The 22,312-nt window shown below is 34.1% G+C and overlaps 1 protein-coding gene across 2 annotated transcripts; it reads right to left on the bottom strand.

The window, feature by feature from the left end:
- Nucleotides 1-127: 127 nt before the first annotated feature.
- On the bottom strand, nt 128-20,719 carry LOC119637569 (vesicle-fusing ATPase 1). Of its 2 annotated transcripts, XM_038033675.1 has the most exons (10): nt 20,326-20,719; nt 20,173-20,261; nt 19,889-20,107; nt 19,680-19,825; nt 19,138-19,619; nt 18,266-19,081; nt 18,024-18,208; nt 17,808-17,966; nt 4,459-4,497; nt 128-1,926 (listed from the first exon to the last, which is right to left on the bottom strand). In XM_038033675.1, exons 1-10 carry the CDS (start codon nt 20,332-20,334, stop codon nt 1,794-1,796), a joined length of 2,277 nt encoding a protein of 758 aa, XP_037889603.1. In that variant the 5' UTR covers nt 20,335-20,719; the 3' UTR covers nt 128-1,793. The 2 variants fall into 2 exon arrangements, with proteins under 2 accessions (XP_037889603.1, XP_037889604.1); XM_038033676.1 differs by lacking the exon at nt 4,459-4,497 and having other exon boundaries at nt 20,326-20,716.
- Between the last annotated feature and the right edge of the window lie 1,593 nt (nt 20,720-22,312).

The following is a 22,312-nucleotide window of genomic DNA, read 5'->3' as shown; positions in this document are numbered from 1 at the left end:
CAACGATAAAGAAAATAATTTCATGGTTTGTTCGAAACGAGCAAGGTTAAACCAAGTAATTCAGATAATTTTTAAAATAAATATAAAATGAATTGAGAAGCTAATAATCCCAAATAAAAATGTTTGATGCTTTACCCGCCGATGTCATGAAACACACACATATTATGCAGCTGGTAAACAGCAATAAAATTCCTTGGCAAGCTAAGAAAGTGAAAATTCTGCGAGGTGTGTGATTAACAACACTTTTACATGATACGTCCATTTCATATAGTGACCTGCTATCGATCATAAATTATATACAAAATCAAATTTTAGTTTCTATACCCACCATTTAATATAATACTATATATTCTTTTAATATGTTTGCATAACCCAAAAAGAAATTTCCGAAATCTTTTAAAATATATATATTTTCCGTCAGTATCAAATTTGGACTCGAAGCATAAACGTTTGGATAAATATCTGCTGGTCTCAAAAATAAAGATGTTGACTCCAAATTTGTCAAAAATATTGGAGGGAAGTTGACAGCAGGTTCATATTGAAAATGCGCCAGATCGGGAAAAAGTCACTTTTGCAGTGCAACGTTAACTGACAACACCTCTATTATGAAATACAAAAAAAAAACGTACTTTTTGTTCGTCTCTTTTAAACTGCAACAGATATAACGATAAAAATATGCGCGTGTGTTGTGTTTTACAGATAATGCACTAGTATCCGTCCAAAAAGAAAAGAATCGGCCACGCCTGCCGAATATTATGAAATATTGAAGTTTCATTTTTGTCGTTTTTTGTTTTAAAGATAACGGAGGCGAGCGCAAAAGATTCGCCCACAACTCACGCAATACAATTTTCCATGTTGAAATTAGACAGTTTAACTTTATTCCTTAAGAATTTCAGCAATAAACAAGAGATAAGCAAACCCTGAATACATAAACTACATGGTATTTGCTAGGTAGATTTTACAATTATTTAAGTGTTTATCAATAATTCCAAATATGATCTGCGGACGTTGACAAAAAATGTGTACTGGAAGTTCTTTTCAATATTTAGGAATTTGAAAATCCCAACAATTAATGACAATTGACTAAATCGATTCATATTCTGAGCAACAATGTGCTCTATGAGGGTACTGAATTTTGCCAAAGCAGTGATAAAATGAGTACATCTAGATTCTTCGGTTACAAATGAAAAAACATTAAGCTATGATTTGCAGTCTGAAGCTTATTTGTCTAGAGATTTCAGAAAAGTTTTAATGTTTGTTAAATAATTGTTAAGCATTCAATTGAATATTCATTGCTTTTACAATTTTGAGGCTATTATTTTATTTCTTTTTCAACAAGAGATCATAAGCTAATGGACGTTTAATGTGGAATGTTTTCAAAAGTTATACCTTCAACTTAAGTAAATCATCAGTATTAATATTGTTTTTAAGAACCTATTATCAGCAAACTTAATGACCGAACATTTATTTCAAGTGGCATGCAAATTTTTTGAAGCCTTTTACTAATTTTAGATTTTTTTTTAATACCAATTTAAAATTAACTAGTTTTAATATTATCCTTCCATAATAGATAAAGTTCCTCTTCATATATATGCTTACGGTTAATAATAGAATCATTTTTAAATATCGTTTTATAATTTGATAACATTTTCGTATAACAATATATATTCGTTCTTAATAGACGAGATTTCTGAGAGCAGAGCATTTTATTTTATGCTATTTTTTACTTAACTTGCAAATTAAAAAACATTGTGGAGCTTCAGCACGGACACGCTTAAGTCTCTGGAAAATAGTTACTGTTGACGCATCATTTCTAAACCGCCCTCTTCCTCCATTTTTGTCAAAAATTTAATTGCTCGATGTTGAGGTTCAGTCTGCCGTGCCAAATCAACCAGACCGAGAAGTTTTTTAATACCGATGAAAAGTCTGCAAATGTAATATATATATTTGGATTATAAGATATTTAAATTAGTTATTATTTTTGAGGAATAAAGAAAAAAACGCCTAACATGTGGCTTTAGCGAAGAGTTATGATCGCTTTGGGATGAACCTTGGAAAACCACTAAACCAAAGAACCATATGGCATTTACTATCTGATCGGAGAATATTTCTTCGCCGGCCCTTAATGTACTTTTCCGGTATCGCTGAAGGAGCAGACTAGTTAACTTTAATCTTTTCTTGGTGGGTGTCAAAACGCTAACCTTTATTTATGCTGTATTTGGATCGAAGCGAATTTCGGTCGTAAAGGTCTACGAAAATGAATTTGACCTAGTTCAAACCAGTTTGACCCACTGCGGTAAACAACTGAAACGACTAATATCTATTGTTCAGTTTTGAAGGCAAGAATGTGGTGGACTTGTTCACCTGTTATTTTCATTTTATCTCGGATCTGTAAAAAATCTCTCAAAAAAGTCGCAAAGTTGAAAAGTAGGCTATAAAGGGATGCACTTACGTGTCATTGATAAGCTAGCTACACTCACGGTTACATCAAAGAAATACGCTTGCCGTGACCATTATGAGGACGAACGAACCGCCGAACCGAACTTATTTACCGGACGGACTAATCATATGCCCTGGGCCACTCCACAGCCTGCTCTTCCTGTAGTCTCCATCGGCCCGTTTTTCTATGTGGGAGATCCCGAAATTTCTCCAACGAAACCTACGATCTATTTTCCTCTCATAACTGAAATTCGAGTTCACACTTTTTCTTTTTTAGGAAGTAATGAAAAGAATATCATTACATTTTTTTTTTTTTTAATTTAAAAAATAAAAAAAAATATTCTTTTATTCTTATACATATTTATGAATAACGGAGGCCACATGAACGAAAGAATCTATAATATTATTGCTTATATTCATCTATGCGATCATCTCTTTAAATTTGCAGATAATATAAAAAAAACTACATGTCAAGCCTTTCAAGCTTCACGCTCACGGAATGCTGTATTAACCTTGACCCAAAGGGCACTATACAAACTCTTATTTTCTTCTTATGACATGAATTCTTAATAAATTAGTAGCTGCATGGTTAATAAATTGTACTTTTCGGTCTTGTATTGCTAGCAAGCACTTTTCCAGTTTAATTGATTTTTACAGCACATTTACCACGAAAACACAAAGGTTTATGAGTTTACGTACAAGTTAACAGGACTTTTATTATTAAATTTCATTTTTGATCCATCACGTATCATATTAGACTATCGATTCGATTTGTTTAATTTGTTGGACTCTAACCTGTCTTGTATTCTCAAATCCCAAATAATTTGCCACACAATGAAGCATAAACAAAACAACCGCTGCAATCAAACACTTTTTAGTCTTTAGAAATAATTAAAAATTAAACCAGTCAAGTACTCAAGCACTAAACATCGTTTTATTAAACTTATATGCTCGTTTAGGTTTATAAGTACTGTTTTTATTTATTTATTTTTGGAATTTTCGGTTCTCTTCTATAATTTTGTTCAAAACATATTTTCAATCCATTCAATTTTTGTCCACAGTTTTCCACAATCCCGTTTTCGTTGTGCTAAAATTTGGTTTCATATGTAAACTTCATACTGCAATCAGCATACAAAAAATGCGATTGGAACAATTACAACGATGACAATAGTAGCAATCACAGCGATGATCGGTGTCATGACAACAATTACTCTGTTCATTTATGGATGATTTCAAATGTACAAAATGACGATAATCAATGCATATTAAAAAAGAACAACAACCAAGATTTTCACTAGGCCTTTTTTAAATAAAAGTACATGTTCACAATTATTTCAAAAAACCAATTTTGCTCGGTCTTGTCTAGTTTTATAACATTTTTTTTATTTAATACTTTTTTTGTTGCTATTGTTGTTGACTTGAGATAACTTTTAGCAAAGTTCGTGTTTCTCCATACGTTTTTTTGCGTTTATATTCGTATACATTATATTCATATACATCTAGTAGTGTTCATTATAAGCATTTGCAAAAAAGAAAGAAAAAAAAATTACAAAAATATTTCAATAAAGAAGTTTACTAGTTTATGTATGGCGTTTAATTTGATTGAGTTAAGTTTTTTGTTTTTCTTCACATGTTAGCCAATTAATCTTAATGAAAAAAATTCATCGAAAGTTTATGCTACAATAGCAAAGGGCAGCATTTGGAACAAATATTGCGACAGAAAAATCAAATCTTACAGAGCTTTATACGTTTCCACCCAACAAACGTTTGTCTTTTAATGAAGGGGCTATCGTAGCAGTATACGAACGTTTAAAAGAGTTTTCAGGAAGCAAATTAGATTTGGAATGAATGAATTGGGGAGCCGCTGGTTATATGAATTATATTTCAACAAGAATTTGCTGAAGAATAAAATTACACTTTAGCTGTAAACAACCGTGTTACATAATTTTTGTTCTGTGAACTTTTTAATTGATCTAGCATGAATTTAAAAAATTGGAGACGCCACGGCATTCTACTTACCGAACAGATCCTGTTTGTGACGTACGGCGAAAAATACCCCTAAGTAGAAAAGGGCATTTATAGAAAAGTATAAGCACTCATGAACACTCAAATAAACCATCCACTGACACTTATTCATCTATACTGTAAATTTCAGCAATCTTTTATGGTTGGTTACAAAACACGTCTCTGAGGTGACTCATAGCTAACAGCTCTGAAGTTTTTCAGTCAGCAATCTGTACAAAAATGCGAGCATTTTAGATTACTTTTGCACAACTTCCAGTCATATTTGGGTTTTCTGGACGGTAACTCTTAAAACCATTAACAAACAAGTGCTATGCTTGTTGTTTGCGCACCAACGTGCGAAGGAACGAATATGAGATTTTCCATTATTGTAAGGTGCATTAGAGAGCACATAAAACAGATCTCTTTTTAATTAGGATACGATTTTGAGCCTATTAAGCCATGTCCATTCACCCATTTGGTCGTCGCCCATTGGAACTTTTAATTCGCGAAAACCGCAACAAAAATGTGAAAGTTGAGATAATTGTCTTGTGAAACAAGCCCAAAAACTCTGACTTAAAGCTTAAAGCACATACTAACACTAATAATTGGCCAAAATATATGCCAAAGGCATCTAAAAGTTCGTTGATCGTAATTGGCGAACAGACACGCCTACATTTAACAAAACAACTTCCAATTTTTTCGCAGCGATTTCAACAGGCGAGCGTCGAAGATCTACCAAGTAGCAAATGTAACTTTTTTAGACTGAGCCGTAATGTAAGAGGCTTGTAACGCGGCACCCCTTCGCAGAAATGCAAACGATGTATTCTTAATTTAAGTAATTTATGATTACGAAAGAAAGATGGAAAAGGCCAAAGCGGCGGCGAGCACTTGACAATGATGAATTGAGAGTGGTAGCTAAGGCAGAGATACCCCGCACGTTTTGATAATTTGTTATAAAGCTCGGTAGTTCTGTATCAGTTCGAGAACACTCGACAATTGTGGGCTCCGTGAATTGAATCAAAATCAAAAAAAGAAGTAACAAAATTATATTGAACTACGTCGCGATTTTCTATACCACCATTCTTCTTTAAAAAAAAAAGTAGGGGGACTTAAATTACGATATTAGATGGGCGTGATTTCTTCCATTTTTGTATAAGTACCGCTACATCAGCTGCAATTTATAAATGGCGAATAAAAACCACCAAATGTGAAGGTATCTTCACATACACGAAGCTATTGCTGTCACCCTGAGTTTGATGAATTACGGTTTAAAGGCAGCATATTTTTTTATCAACTATACAGTTTAAAGATACTACTAGCTTTCTTCTATAAAGAATTTTGACAATAATAAAAAAAACTTTTCTAAACCTTCATCTACTTTCGGGTATGCATGCAACATGCATACGCACAAACTGGCTTTATAAATGAGAAAATTTCATTCCACATACAGCTGAAGAGTAGGAAACATTCCTCATGATGCTGAAGCGTTTGAACTGGTAGATGATCAAAGGTACTTAACTTACCTAAACTTAACTTACTTAAACTAAACAAAAATCTTATTAATATATCAAAACATCAAAACAATGACAATTGACTTATCCTTCTATCCACAAGAACTATTGTGCTATATAACATTCTACTAACTGATGCCCCTTATCTTCCAGAAAGTTTTAACGCCGATATATACAAAAAATATTGTAATTTCCCTGTTATAGATAACAGTAAGAACTGCAAATCTACTTTAAAAAGTTACCTAAAGATGATGAATTCTTGAAAAAGTAGAAATTTAAGGGAATAAAACAAATGCCGAACAAGCATTTTTTAAGAAGGAAAAACGGTCTTTAAAAACGTCCCACGTATCACGCTAACCACTTCATTAAATGGTTCTTCAATTAAGTGCTGCGATAGAGATACTTACAACTCCGAGTGGTCTTCTAAATAAATTTATATGGTTTATTGACAAGTCCGTTGAAAAGGGTAAAGTTTCATTTCGCTATACCCGCATGCCTTTGAATTCCAAACAAGCCAAACGCTAAATGGATATTTCAGAAACCTCACCAGAAGCATAATCTATTCAAAAATTACCCAATACCTGATGATTAAATCTAATCAATCTAGTCTGGACAGCGAAAGCAATTGCTAAAAGATGCCAAAGTGGTCTTCTACTACAGAAGGTAGAATAGTTACTACCTAATTGACTTGATCTATAATATCAGTTAATAATCCACACTTATAAGTTTAGTTTTAAGTTAGGTAAAAGTTAAGCATAAACCTGAATACAAAATTAAGTGTGCCCGTATTTTATTTCCTTTTTTACGATAATCAAATAAAATGAAAATAATGAAAAATGAATTAAAATAAAATTGTTAACAACCGTACGCGATAACTTCTTAAAACACAAATTGAAATAGTTTTAGAATCATAGGCTGTGTCCAAATTTAAGAAATTTGTTTTGCTCTTAATCAACAAACGGTAAACTGTTAAAAACTCCGGGGAATAATTTAACGTCAATATTTCTTATACGCATATTCATTTATATATTCGTCCGCATATTGCACGAAATGATAAACTAATAATAGTTTTCAACATATATAATGTAGTTAAGCATATACCTAACTAACCTAACTTCAAATTGTGTTAGTTGTTTGTAAAACCATCATGTCATAAAGGTCGTTACATGTACCAGCTACTTCTGAAAAAGAACCTTCAGAACTCTGCTTCACGCAGATCACCGGAGGATAGCTCGCGATAATAATTATTCCTTCAATCAAGAAAAATTTCCTTTGTTTAATAAACAACGCTCAATTAGGAAACCCCCACTGTCATCTGATCTAACGAACATTCTTGACTTGCTGGGTTTCGCAGTATTTATGAGAAAGATGTCCTTAGTTCTGATGACTCTGCATTGATTATCAGCTTCAACACGACTCTTCACAATCTCTCCGACAATTATAAGATCATCAATCGTGGAATTGACATTGGGACTTTAAGGGACTTGATCGACAATCATTTACATCTTAATCTACGTTTGAAAGAGCCTATATATTGAAATACTTACTTTGGCCTTGAAATAAGGCGATTGATCAGAAACAAGAGATGGTTAAGAAGACAATGCAAATGAATAGGAATTCACTAGAATTTGAATAGAGCTACAAGGGAGCTAAAATAAAAACAAATATACAATTTTTAATCAATATGTAGGCAAGTTTGATGAACATTACTTGTCTTAAACGACCGTTCGAGCAAACTGTTGCTTTGAGAAATAGATCCGGAAGTTGGTGCAGAAATGATATGAAGAAACCTAAAAATTTTACCAATTAGGACATTCTCAGCCTAACAACCGTTGTAAGAGTTTAAACACGGAAGATATATTCGAAATTCTAGACGGTCTATGTCCCATAGATTAACCTATTGGACATATATCAGTTGCTGGAGTCAAAGAAGGAGTGAGCGAAGTAAATGTGAATCACCTGGTTATAATTTCATAAGTGAAATAATTATTGAATCTTTATCTTCTAACACTCTCATTTTCTTAACATTAATCTTTAACAATATATTAAGATCCACTACCCGGCCCAATGGGAAGCGCAGAAATAGTTGTGGGGGCTAAGCTTAGTAAGTCAGAAAATGTTCCAAACTCATATCGCCCAGTCAGTTTGCTGGTTAGTTTTTCTAATATGTTTGAGGAAATAAATTTACGAGTTTTAAAGCAAAAACTTATTATTGCTGACCACAGTTTAATTTCAAAGATCAAAATTGTGCTGTTGAGCAATACATATACTTTTTGGAGAAGCTACTGGAAGAAAAAATTATTGCTGGGTATATTGCTAGATGTAGAAAAAGCCTTCCATAAAGTCGGGGATGATGGGCGGGTAAAAGTTCTTCCATCTCCTACATTTTTTCTGCTTCAATTTCGCTGTGATAACAGAAACAGAGTGGAAAAAATAAATTAATTTTTCGTACACTCAGAAAAAATAATTGTTTTGTGTAATATATTTAAAACTAAACGTGTTGTAAAAATAAATCCACTTGCTTTTTTATAGTATTGGGTACTACGTTCAGTGGCATAGGCAAATTTCAAAAGTTATTTTTATTATTAAAAATAGATCTTCGAAAAAGTGTCGAATTTCAACTTAAAAGCTGAGCTCGTACAGTTTTGGTTTATTAGGCGAAAAACATTTGAGGAAGTCCCGAAACTTAAATTGATAAAAATATAAAATCGCTTCGAGAGATAAGCGGGCTAGTAAGTCAAACCTAAGTCAGCTAAAGTCAGCTAAGTAATTTTCCCAAATAATAAATTCCCTAAAGAGGAAAAAACCCAAATGCACATTCGCGGCGCGTCATGCACCTGCCGGCGAAGAAAACGACTAGCGGAAAAGCAGACAGAGATTAAAAATGAAGCCATGAATTTGGGTATAGTAACAAGCTTGTAAAAATTTATATAAATAGAATATTTGTGGAAGGCAGAGTAGTAAAAAAAAGAATATTTGAGTTGAGCAGTCAAAAGCATTGCCAAAAGTAAATTGTAAATAAGAGAACTTTGAAATGTACTTCTCTTGAAAAGAACATCCACGATCTAGTGGTACGAGTCCTATCTTAAAAAAAACCAATTATAGAACAATACAATAAGGTTATACAAAACTGAAAAAAAGAGTTGAAATAAGTCAAAAGTAGCCAGAAATCAAATGTCCTTCCTAAACAATGTGCAATATATTCCACGCCAAGTCAAAAAGAATGCATTTTTAAGTGCACGAAAACTCGCAAAAACTGGCGAAAGCGATTTAGGCAAAAAATGTTACTCACAAACAATAAAAAATATATTACATCAACACGGATGACTTCAAAGGGCAGAAGAGGAAGGCGTAAACCATTTATCAACAAAAGAAAAAACGGAAACCAACCAAGAGTTTTGTTATTTCTGAAGAACGTGCTAATCACTGACGAATGCCAGTTCAACCTGTTTGGCTCAGATAGCAGGTCCTACGTGTGGAGGTTAAATGATTCACTGCTTGCTAAAAATATTAACCCAACATTAAACCATGATGGTACTTTCCTCATAGCTTTCCCTAGAAATCGTCGTCTTCATTACATCTTGCTTGTCCGCGAGTCTACAATTAAACAATCTACGCTGATATACAGTTTCGACACAATAAATCCCTTGTTTCAATAAATAGCATGCCAGGGACAACAGACCGGAAAAATTGTCAAAAAACACTATACTGTTCCTCATTCTTGGTATCACTCTGGCTAATCGTAACACAACATTATTGGTGGCTCCCAATTCTGGCTCATGTAATAGCTCATTTCTTTTTTCTTCTTCTCCGGAGTACATTTCGAAATTACCACATAAAAAATAGCATGTACCCACACTTGTACGACTTATTTGCCAAATACTGTTTTGGAAAATAACCCATTTCTGTTGAGCGCATGTGCTCGTTTATTGAAAAGCTTTGCTCTTTGGCAATAGATAAAAATGCTTTATGGATGTAATTTATTACAAGTCCGATATTGTGTAAGCGATCGTGATTTTGATAATCTCTTGTATATATATAAAAACGTCAACTCTTAAAAAATTAGTGTCAAAATTATTTAGCCACATTGTAATTATATAATTATTAAGACAACAAAACAATTACTCAAGAAAGACTAAAAAAATTTCAAAATAGTAACTATTTCACAAAATTTTCTACATCCCAAAAAAACTGCACAAGTTTATGCAAAAAATATAAATATTAGGCATAGATTTTTTGTGAGTTTCCTCACACTAGGTTAAAATAACATTTTTCAAGTAGCTAGGCAGATAATTAGAGTAAAAGGTGTGTATAGTTATGTTGAGCAGCCTTATGCACATATTGGAAAAAACTTTAAAACTGAACGATTGTGTTATAGTGGTAAGATGTAAATAGGACGCGAAAGATCATAGTCAGCATATAAGATGTATGTATTGCCTGTGGAACTATTGCTGCGTACACAGAACACACTTGCCAAAATTGGTTTGCGAAATTTCGTGCTGCAAATCTTCAGTGCAAGCTTTCTGCGTTCTGGTTGGCCAAACACGAGTGATGTCGACCACTTAAGGGTTGCGATTGAAACTGATCGACACATAACAGTTCAGTCAGATTGCAGAGAAATTTTATTCATCCACTGAAGTGAAGGTAGCCCCCCAAGATAACCCACATTTTTATGGACCTTGTCTTCACTAAGAATGTCTTTGCTAAGTTACAATTTATTGCGAAATAAACTACAACAAAGTAACAACAATAAGTATTAAAATTAAATAATCTTAGCAAACGTGCCAATAAAAAACATACTACGCCGCTAACTACGAACACAAAACCAAATTCACTTAGTTATTGCTAGTAAATCTCATGCAAAAGTACGTTACAAATACTGAAAGAATGCAATGTTAAAATCGTGTTATAATCATTTTCAGACTACAGATTTTTGATATGTCGTAAAAAATGCTAAAAACTATCAGAGAAACCTAATTTCATTACCCTGGACCCGGTCCATCACCTCGAAATTCGCCAAAAACAGGCTCTTTCCATATACCCACAACACTAAAGGCAAAAAAGCTGCAATAATGTTGTTAATGAAATGTTAGATTTTATACACATAATGTTTTAGTCTTTACTCAACATGTACGTTTAAGATTACACACTAGAGGCATATGTGACGGATGGATTGGATGCGTATAATTGTTCGTGTTAAATGAATTATTAAAAGCCTTCGTTCATTTATAAAGATCGATGGCGCATTTTCATATGCGGTGGTAAGATCAAATATTATATAAAAAAACGGCAAGATTTAACGTATAGAAGTTTTTTATGGTATTGCTCAGAATTTACGATGCAAATTATACTTTTGCGGCTGCAAATATTAACTATTAACAGAATGATGCGAATATTTCTTGAAACTCAGCATTTGGACAACGATGATTTAGCAGAGAAGTAAATATCTCGGAACCAACCAAACTGCAGAACTCATACATACTTCAATTTAACTTCATGACATAATAGAAAACCATTATTTGCTTTAAACTCTAATTATTCCAGTATTATGTCGTAATCGTATACAGTTACACAGATTAAGCATTTTTCAATGTGCGACTAATTTCACTAATTAAGTTATAATCCGGTAGTTACGCGTATAAATCTGGTACAATGATCGCCAAAAAGCTACGATGAATAAGAGACCATTGCCAATAAGTATTCAAGATAATTAATGTTTGCTCAAAGAGACTAAAGCCAGCGCTAATAGCTCTAAAATTAGGTGGAATATTGGTCCAAGAAGAAGAACAGCGTACAACGAATGACTTTTCAACAACGAAGGTCAAATGGCTTTTTTAGTATTCCTACCAGATCTGCTCAATTGAAATCGCCTATAAAGAAAGCGTGGTGAATGAAACTTGATAATTTTAAATACATAAGTGAGAATACTAAATTTAAGGTAATCGAGCATAAGACAATACATGATTTCTCAGACGTGTTTTATAGATATAACGTACGATTTTATGGGTAGCTGATTTTAGTTTAGCAAGATTACATACAGGACATCCACGGACTACTTCAATATATATGACGTTTAAAGAGCGAGTTTAAATTTGAAGTTGACTAGCAGGCAAATATTTAGATTGTAAACTTTTCAAGCAAATTGAGCACTCTGCATATTATCCATATGGAGGCCAAGGTTTAATTTACCATAGCATGTCGCAAACAGAAAGGAGTGACTAAACACTTATTTCAAAAGTATGCGTTAATAAATTATATTTTGAAAGCAAGATTAGAGTGGGCTTAATAATAATGAGTCGCAACTAAGATCGCAATGTTTCTTATACAGCGGTAACTATTAACAATTATAACTTAGTATTCTAGAAAATCACGAGTTATCAATTATTAATCCGATACAGACACTAACAGCCTATCTGCACAGAAGGTAGTAATGCTTAACAAAAGAGAATATCTAGATTAGAATCACATTAGAAGTATTCGCATTCAATTTATGCAATATATCAATAATATCAAGAAATGGCGCAAGCAATCAGATTACAACAATCCTATATTGACGCAAGCATTATAGAACGCGTGCATAGCAAGAAATTATCCAGAGATATCCCCATTAGCATTGTTAAATTCAACAAAATATTCATTTTGACTATCAGAATTGACGGCACACACGGACCGACTCTACCAAAGACGCGGCTCTTGCAAGTTTTCCCATAGAACTATGATTAAATTTTCTAGGAAAACAAAGTCTCTTCGCATAGCGTCATAACATGTATTTTACATCAAGATTTAAGAAAAAAATCCAAACTGAGTTCATTCGGACTGCATTTCGAGGTTTCGTAGACACTGCCACGGTCTCTAATTGCACCTATAGTGAACCACGACTGTTTGAAGTTTGTAGCAAAACACATCTTATTAGGAAAGCGTCCACAGAACAATTTTAGCGGGTAGGAGGATTTATCGTTAATATCAGCAAAGTACCACACATTGCTTCAGCCTATTTTTGAATAGAGCTTAAGCCAAGAGTCTTTGCGTCCCTATAACGAAAAGTTGTGGGAATATCACTGCTTAATTCATTATGCGCCGTAAACGATGTTTCATGGCCGGATAAATCAAACGTAGGGTGTTGATCATAATGTAATATAAGAACGGTATAGGACATCTAAAAGGGTAGATCTACGGTTAGGAGCAAACCTTGTGGGCCATACATTCATCAAAATGAATCCTGAGGATTTAACCATTTAGACACTCATCTTGCAACAGCATGTCAGCGTTAGAGTTACCACACAATATTATATTTACGTTTGAAATGGAATATTCATCAATATGTCAATACTATTTATACTGCAAGAGATACAGGCTTATACAACCACACACCAAACTCAATTTTTTTAGATGCGTCCTTCTCAGTGTCAAGACTCAAATACTAAACCTTTTAATACAATTAATACATTCAAATAATAAACTTTTTAGCACAATTAATACACACTACACTTGTTCATGACATCTGCTCTCTCGTACACTTTACGTATCCTCCATTCAATGCTAACTATCGTCTCAGCAAGTATTGTAATGAAAGGTTAAGAGTCGATCTCGACACTAACATTAGGTCTTATTGTCTTTTTTAACTTTATAACTCCTAACAATTCTTACGAAACTTTCCTTTAAAACGGGATTCTGAACGCGCACTTTATTTATAATCTCTTCACTCACACACTTATAACATATATTGGAAATTTTTACCCTCGGACACATCTTTCTGGATGTTTTCACCTCATGGTCTCTAGGCATAGGTTTTTCTGTGGGCGCCTTAGCCTTCACACGCAATAAATCATAATTACACCATTATTCTTGCCATGCACCGACTGTATTTTCAGTGGCTTGTGATCAACATTCTTCATTAGAACAAGCTTGGCTTTCCCACCCCTTTGGGCAACTTTCGATTTTTCAATCAACGAAAAGGCATTTTTAATAACGGGCACCTTTGCCCAAACAAACCGCACCCTGTTTAGCCTATATTTCACCTTCTATTGTTCGAACTCCCTCCGACAGCTTGTCAATTTCCTTACCATTTCTTGTAACTTGCTATCGACTTCCTTATTCTGCTCAATTGACTTTTGTATTGCCTATTCAAAATCAATACGCCTTTCAAATTTATTCATCTTATTGTTAGCCGTAGCTTAATTTTTCTTAAGCGTGTTTTGCCATTCAACTCTCTTTTTATAATCATTCAAATCAATTTGAAACTTCTGAATAGTACCGTTATCTTTTAACATCAAATACACATTACGAATGTAAGCCACGTAATCATGCCTTACGAACCTGATGGAATTGCCTTTATCCAACACCCCTACGGGTTTCTGGCCTTCTTCTGTTTGATCCACTCGGCCAAAATGCAATCATCCAACAAGAACACACAACGCGAAGATCAGTGCTCAAACAGTCAACAACGCTACTAATCACCAATTAACAACCAAGTGGTGGACAATATTACCACAGTTAGACAAAATCAATTAAAACCGCTGCGTCCTTAGGATTTTGAGTTGGGACCCGCTTGTTTTTGGCTCCTTATGAAAGTAGATTGCTTTTATTACCTTACCATCACTTAAAAAGCGTAGATTTGTCCTTGATATTTATTTCGCGATTAATTTAATATTTGGCATTATCGATTCGCCGACGTTACTTGGCGATATAAGCCTCAATTCTCCGAATGGTTTCTCAGCCAATGTTGTTTTAAGATTGTGCGTTTGTGCGATGTCCGTTGTTGACACTCTCCTCGTCGCAAAAATGAAGATATCAACTTCAAATACGGCAGGAGCATTGGTAGTTCTTGCACGCAAATTGGTATTGAAAGGGGCCAAATCCGTCGAAGAACACCTCTGTTTTTTAAAAGAAATTAAAAGTTGGGTTTTTCCTCCTTATTTAAAATGAACATTTTGTGAATACATTGTAAATTCTTTCCGCTATGTCAAACTTTTAACAAAGAATATTATTTGAACGCTTTGCGTCGTTTGCATGAAACTGTTTGCCAAAATCTATAAGCGGCCAATTCTTGGTTTTTATATCATGATAATACTTTCTACACTGCACTGGTTTTTCGATATTAAAACTTAAATTCACAACGTTTCAGCAACCGCCATTTCCGCTTAATCTGTTTTTGGTTCTTTTCGAAATTCAAAAAAACGCTCCGAGATCAGAAACGGTATATCTTGCCAACGGTTTAGACAATAGATTATGACCAAATCAATAATTGGGATGGATTAAAACTAATATTTGATTCAAAAGTCAACCCACATTTTGAAAATAAGGGAAAAAGAGATATAGCAAAACCCAAAGAAACCGTTCCCAAATTTTTAATAAAAACATTTAATATTTGAAAAGTTTTGTCGAACAGTTTTTTTTAAGGACATTCAATTTTAGTTTGGTCGCATTAGGTCAATAAATCGCAAAAAGAAAAATATAAGACGAAGAAAGTTGTGTGTTTAGGCCTTTTCAGCACCGGTCTATTAAACTATTATAACGTGTCTGTAATATTTTGAACGACATTTATAATAGTTAACAATTGAGGAAATTATATTCCGTCTCGGCCGAATATTTTATAAACACACTTGCACACTTCCATGCTGTATAATATTGCGTAGGCGGGGCTGAGTTTTCTACTCTTATTGAATATCATGGTCAAAAAATTAGGAAAGCCGGGATGTAATGTAGAAGGACTCGCCCATAGCACAATGATTTTCAATATCAACCTGCGTGCAACGACTTCTAAGGTTTTTACCAAATTTGAAGCAGATATCTCCACTTTTACGATCATGGGTACATTTACCACAGTAATCTACAAGCAAGGAGACCGACAAACATTTATGGAATAGTTCAGAATTGATGTTAACATGCTATTGCTATATTGCTATATTGTAATCTTACTGACGTTGTAAGATAGAACCCGCTCTGGCGGCTTGCTAATATTTGTATCGGTTACAGTATTTCAGTATATGTCTAGCAAAATTCAACTAATCATAATAGTAAAGTGTAATATATAGAAATACACAATATTGAAAACCACAATGATGGCTTGTGCTGTTTTGTATAAACACTTCTCACAAAATTGTTACGGATTTAATAGGTTTCCCTGCAAAATCCAACTGATGACAAATTATAAATCAATGTCGATGTTTGTTGTGTTGAGTACTGATTTATATTTGTACTGGGTTAATATTGTTTTTCTTGTTCACATGATTATCTTTTGACTTTAATATCCTCTTAGTGCGGCACCAATCCCGGAATTTAAAATACTCCTTTATGAAACATTATAGAAGATTTACGTGCAGTTTAAATAGATAAGGAATAATAAACATTTATTCACTTAGCCTTATAAATATTTGGATGCCATTTTTGGTTGGTATAAGAACTTTTTTCATGTGTGAGTTCTTCCCTAATTGCTCTCTATAAAGCCGTTTATTCGGCATTTTAGGGAAAAATGGACTTCATCGAAGGATGGGGGCATATTCATTTTGTCAAAATATTTGAAACACTCAGAGGAAATCTCAGTGCACATATATTGATTAGCATCAAATTGTAAGCCGATTTAAGCGGGTCTTTCTGTCCATGTGTCCGTGCAATGTCTGGTAGACATCCTCCTGGTCGCAAAACTGCAGAATTCCTTTTCAAATGTATAACAGAGATAGAAAGTCCTTGCACACAGATTGCTGAGGCAAATTGGTTACAGCCCACGACCAGAGTACAATACACCGTGAGACCTCCTCTGTTTTCAAAAATAAGAGAAATTTTGTATACTGCTCCTTACTTGTAAACGCCGCTAGGTGCAAAGATACAAATTTACGTTTGTATTCTGTGGATAGTCCTGCAGCATCTTTACAAGAATGGGAAAAATCCGCCACGCTCATTCGATATTATAGAATATTGACTTTTCATCTTGCAATGCTATATATATTGCTATTTGAGTTAGATATACGCAATTTTTGCAAAAGCCATAGCGTGTAAGTTTTAGTTCGGGTTGTTAATCTTGCGCGTAGAAAGATGATTGATGTTTAGACGAAAAAAGAAAGGAGGATTTTCGTTTTGGTCGGCCCAAAAACGCGAATCGGAGAAAACTTAAGAAAAATGTTTTGAGAATTTACGCAAAATTGCGACAAATGCCAATAATTTCTAAAAGTTTATAAACTGTTGGAATTTGTGTTTAATTTTTGTTTTATTTTATTACGTGCTTGTACAAAAACTTCTTTTGGATTTGTGATTCAATTCAGTGGATTATGTAGAAGACAATAAAAAGAAAACGGGAAATACAGAATATAAAAACGTTCATTATATTTGGACTAAAAAAATTCGATGTAAATTTGATCTAATATTGAAACGTGATTATTTTTTCAAAGCGGACATTGGAGGTTAAGAAACGAACAAAAATGGGATTTATTGATTTTGTTGATGTTTTGCTATCATCCAAACGTCGATAGAGAAATTTACGCTTTAAAAGGAATATTGATATAAATAAAGAAATTTTGATTCATATAAAAATGTCGACCAAATATTAAGCAAATTCTTAATGTTATAATAAGCAATCCTAAACGAAGCAATTTTTAAGAAATCTACTTATTAAGTATATTTGTATGGGAATATGTAAAGAGGTCGGGCAAGACAATAATAAGAAATATTTCGTTTTGCCTGAAGTTCATATAAAAATAATGGATCTCTTTTTCCCCAAACTAATATATAATAAAAATTATTGTACATCAATTACGAGTAAGCGATTTTAAAGTTTTATAAAAAATGTCGAAAATGTATACGGCTTTAAAAAGATAATCAGTGGAGGGTTTAAAATAAACGTATTTAACTAAAACTTACCGTTTTCCACATATTTTTTTGCCAATTGCCTGTAACTCGCCTTTGCTAAATAGATCGGCATCTTCTAAAACAGCTAGCACATGTTCAGAACTGGAAAGATTAGGTACATGTATAACAGAAGTAAAAGCAGACAACATTTCCATCTCCTCTAAAACCTCTCTAGAAGGGAATGCAAAGGTGATTATACAATGTGGATTTTCTATTGCAACTGTTTACCGTCTGCTCGATGTAACCAAAATCAATAATTTACGACCTTTTGGTGGCTGCTTTTTCAACAGCACTAGCAGAGCTTGCAAGGTCAAATTAGAGTAACGTGGACCAATGGGGCCATAATCCAACAAGCGTTCAACATTGTCAACCACAATGCAGCTTAGTGTGGAACGGTAAGCGTCATCGAAAATCTAATGTTATATATATGTTATATAAATTTTGTAGGCAAAATAAATATATAAACTCACTTTACGTATATACAGGCATTTAGCTGACTCTGTATACCCAACCATATCTTCTGGCGAGCATACTTTGACAAAAGGAAAATCCGACATTTGTGCTAGTTTAGCAGCCAAGGCCGATTTACCTGAATTAGGCGAACCCTCAATCAAAATCGATACTAAACCGGAGCATTCAGTGGTTTTAGCTTGCTGTACATATAACATGCCATCTTCCAATATGTTTGTCACCGGTTGGCCCCAATTTATAATGCCACGCGATAACATATTTTCTAACACCTCTTGCGCAGTACCAAAAGCCGGTTTTATATCATTTTCCAAAGCATGCAAGAAATCGGCTCTAGTGACTTTCAATTTTTCCATAGCTTCAGGATCTACGGATACCTTTTGATCCGCTTTTATCAATCTATTCATAGCAGTAGATTGGGCAGCACGTACTAAGCCTTCCAATTCAGCGCCGCTGAAATTTTTGGTAAGGGCAGCGATTTCTTTCGTATCCACATCTCCAGCAATTTTATTAAAATCGCGCATACGTTTCGTGTGAATATTTAGAATTTGTACTCTTCCAACTTCGTTAGGCAAACTGATTTCCATTTGCACTTCCAAACGGCCAGGGCGTAGTAAAGCCTCATCAATCATGTCACGGCGATTGGTCATACCAATAACTAAAATATTATTCAATTGCTCCACTCCGTCGATTTTAGCCAACAATTGATTAACTACAGTGTCATGGACTCCGCTGTTACCCGCTACTGAACCACGAGCTTTGCAAATGGCATCAATTTCATCGAAAATAATTATATGTAGGCCGCTGTTAGGACCCAACTACGAAAAAATATTCACATGAACATATTATGATTAAAACAAATTAAAAAATATACCCTCTTTTCCTCTTCCTCAGCTTCGGCAAACAACCGTCTTATATTAGCTTCGGACTCGCCGACATATTTATCTAATACTTGCGGACCATTTACAATTTTCGGCTCACGGGCATTCAACATATTGCCTATTTGGCGAGCCATTAAGGTTTTGCCGGTACCAGGAGGTCCATACAACAAAATACCTTTGACATGTTTGCAACCCAGCTGTTCAACCACTTCGGGAGGAAAGACTCTTGAGGCAAAAGCACGACGGAAAATAGCATTGAATTCTTTATCCAAGCCGCCGATACCCATTTTGCCAAAATCCCAATCAGGATTGATAATTGACTGACGCACTACTTTGCCCTTTGATTTGCCTTGCAAGTTCAATGAAGAATTTTCCGCCTTTTCGAATTGTATCATAGTGTTGCCAGTAATGCGGCCAAACCGTACATTTTTAGTGGAAGCTTCCTTTCCTTCCCCAATTGCTTTCGGGTCAATTGCTGTTTTGGAATGATTATAATCATTAACTTACTGACCTACATCTAGTCTACAATTGTTACCTTCTAAAGTTTTTACAGCCAATCCCAGTAGCTTTTTTTCTTGAAAGCTGAACACTAGAGTTTGGCCAACGGTCAAGGCCAAACCAGCAAATTGCATAAGAAATTCTTTGGCCATTTGATCGGTGTCATATGGTTCTTTAGATATGCTAAATATGACAAAAAAAAATGTATTATATCTAAAAAAAAAAATTAAGAAATAAAAAACTTACGTCTTCTTTTGTAGGAAATCTGTCTCGAACGAAGCCACAGTTATGATATCAGAATTTCCATCGAAGCGATATGGACGCACATGAATCTCCTGGTTAATCGATAAAGTCGCCCATTTTCGTTGCACCAAAGAAAAACCGACATGACTCCTTGGCACTTCTGGTGTGCGTTCCAAAGCAAATATATAATGCTGACCAGAGCCTGGTGAAATGTCAGCGTATCTGCGCTCAAAAACCAATAATCAATATTCTACTGAAAAATTAACCCAACCACTATAATGGCATACTTAATGTCATCTGGAAAATCATTGCCATTGACAATGGCTCTATTGGTTAAAGACAGTTCGTCTGTGGGACATTTAGTAGCTTTCATACGCTAAATTAAAACAAATAAATAAATCCTGGGAATAAAATATAATCGCTATTACGATGGCACTTACAAAAGACATATTGATTATCGAACACAACGCTCTTAAACAAACAATAACAAAAACAGATGCTCAAATTGGTAACTCTCTTTTAAAATTATTCTCCTCGTCGACACTCTCTCTTTTTAAATCAATATGACAAATAAACTTTATTTAAATAGTTTTGTATAAGGGTGTATTTTATAGAGGTTGCGTAGGATGTATTGATCCACTCTATTTTTGCAATTCTTTTCACTTTTTAAGTAACTGTGTACGTAGGCTGCTTATCTTATATTTATTTCATTATTCTTTAAAACCTCTGTTTGTTTATTCAATTTTTGTGTTTAAATGATAAATGGTTTAACATGGCTCACGGCTGGAACAATAAATTAATTATTTTGAAATGGCATTATAAATTGTTTCTATATATGTATGTTTTTTATTTCAAGAAAGAAGTAATACGACCTTATACTTAGAAATCCAATGCGAAATTGAGTGTTAGCATGAAGTAAAATTTGCAATTTGTAAAATTAGTCAGTGTTATCGAAATGCAATACACTACCCCGATAATCAGCTTCTGGTTGCCACGTCGAGTTAAAGATACTAAAGTTGGAATTTGGCTACAACAATGATAATATGTAGAAACTTTTGTATGCGCGCTCGAATATTATTAACTAAATAGAGTAAGCAAGAAGTTACGTCCGAATATTTCGTGCTCACCAGTCCAAATTTATACACGAAAATTGCAAAGTATTTCGTTATTTGTCGGATTACCAATTGACCTATTGTTATTAACTTTCAATTCCTATTCTTCCAAATATTTATAACAAGGTTCCGACGAATATCTGCTTAGGCTTCGATTTCTGGGTAAAATATTAAATGATAGCCTATACTTTCGAAAACATTATGTGAAAGCCTTCAAAGACTGTCGATCCGTATATAAAATCATCATATTCATGACTAACAATCAGTCAGGATAACCTTCTAAAAAGACGGTATACAAAACATTAGTTCGGTTTAAAATCGAATTTGCACATATTAGATTTTGTAGTCTTGTATTATAATAGGTGATATTGAAAGTTCTTCGCGGTTTTTTCACGGGATGGTATTGCTACCTATACCTCGGGCAACACCCATCTGACTGTCTCAAAAGGAAATGTGCTTAAGAGGTCACATTTCAGCTGACACTTTTTGTGAAGATAGTTCTTTAACTCTTTGCTCGTGTCAAAAATTATATTGATTTGAAAATGAGCGAAATATTTGAAGAAGTTATGCTTTTTTACCATAAAAAAGGTAAAACATGGAAAAACAAGCCGAAAAATTAGTAAAGTGAGCGGGGAAAATGCTGTGAGTGCACGAAGGACCCAGCGTGACAGACGCACAAACTGTCAGGAAGTAGCGGGGCACTAAACATCAACCACATGACAGTTTTGAATGATTTGAAAAGAGCAGGCTACCAAAAGAAGCTCCACACCACGAAGACTTTTCAATATGACCTAATATGTTGAGAAACAGAACAGAGATACAGAAATTCGAAAATAAAATATTAAAATATTCTAGCGCACTAACATCCTCAACTCCTCAACATATCCTCAATGTCATTTCTGTTTCCGAAAGAACTCCTTTTCTCTACCAATAACGAGGCGAGCTTAAAGCACTAAATCCTTCGTTCTTCCCGAAAGTTAGATTTCCCAGGAATGTTGTCTCATGCAGCTGCACATTTTTTTATCAAAAACCCCGCCGTATTTTTGATAAGATAAACTCAGTTCCTCTCAATGTATGTAATCTTAATGAACATTTTTGAATGGATGTCTACTGCGGAGGGAAACATCTACGTTGCGACGGTTTTGTGCCAAAAAAAAAATGTTCTTTATTATAACGATGACTATGATACATATGGATCTGGAACGTAACGTGTCTAGCTACTCAATGGAAACATTTATTCGAAACATTACATAAGATCAAAGTGTTGGAAGAAATTTCCTTCACTTTTATTAAGTAACTTGCCACCAGCTATAAC

This window comes from Glossina fuscipes, unplaced genomic scaffold, assembly GCF_014805625.2.
Source record: "Glossina fuscipes isolate IAEA_lab_2018 unplaced genomic scaffold, Yale_Gfus_2 60, whole genome shotgun sequence".
Lineage (NCBI taxonomy): Eukaryota > Metazoa > Arthropoda > Insecta > Diptera > Glossinidae > Glossina > Glossina fuscipes.
Note: the sequence above shows the minus strand (reverse complement) of the source record. Positions and strands in the feature narration are given on the sequence as shown.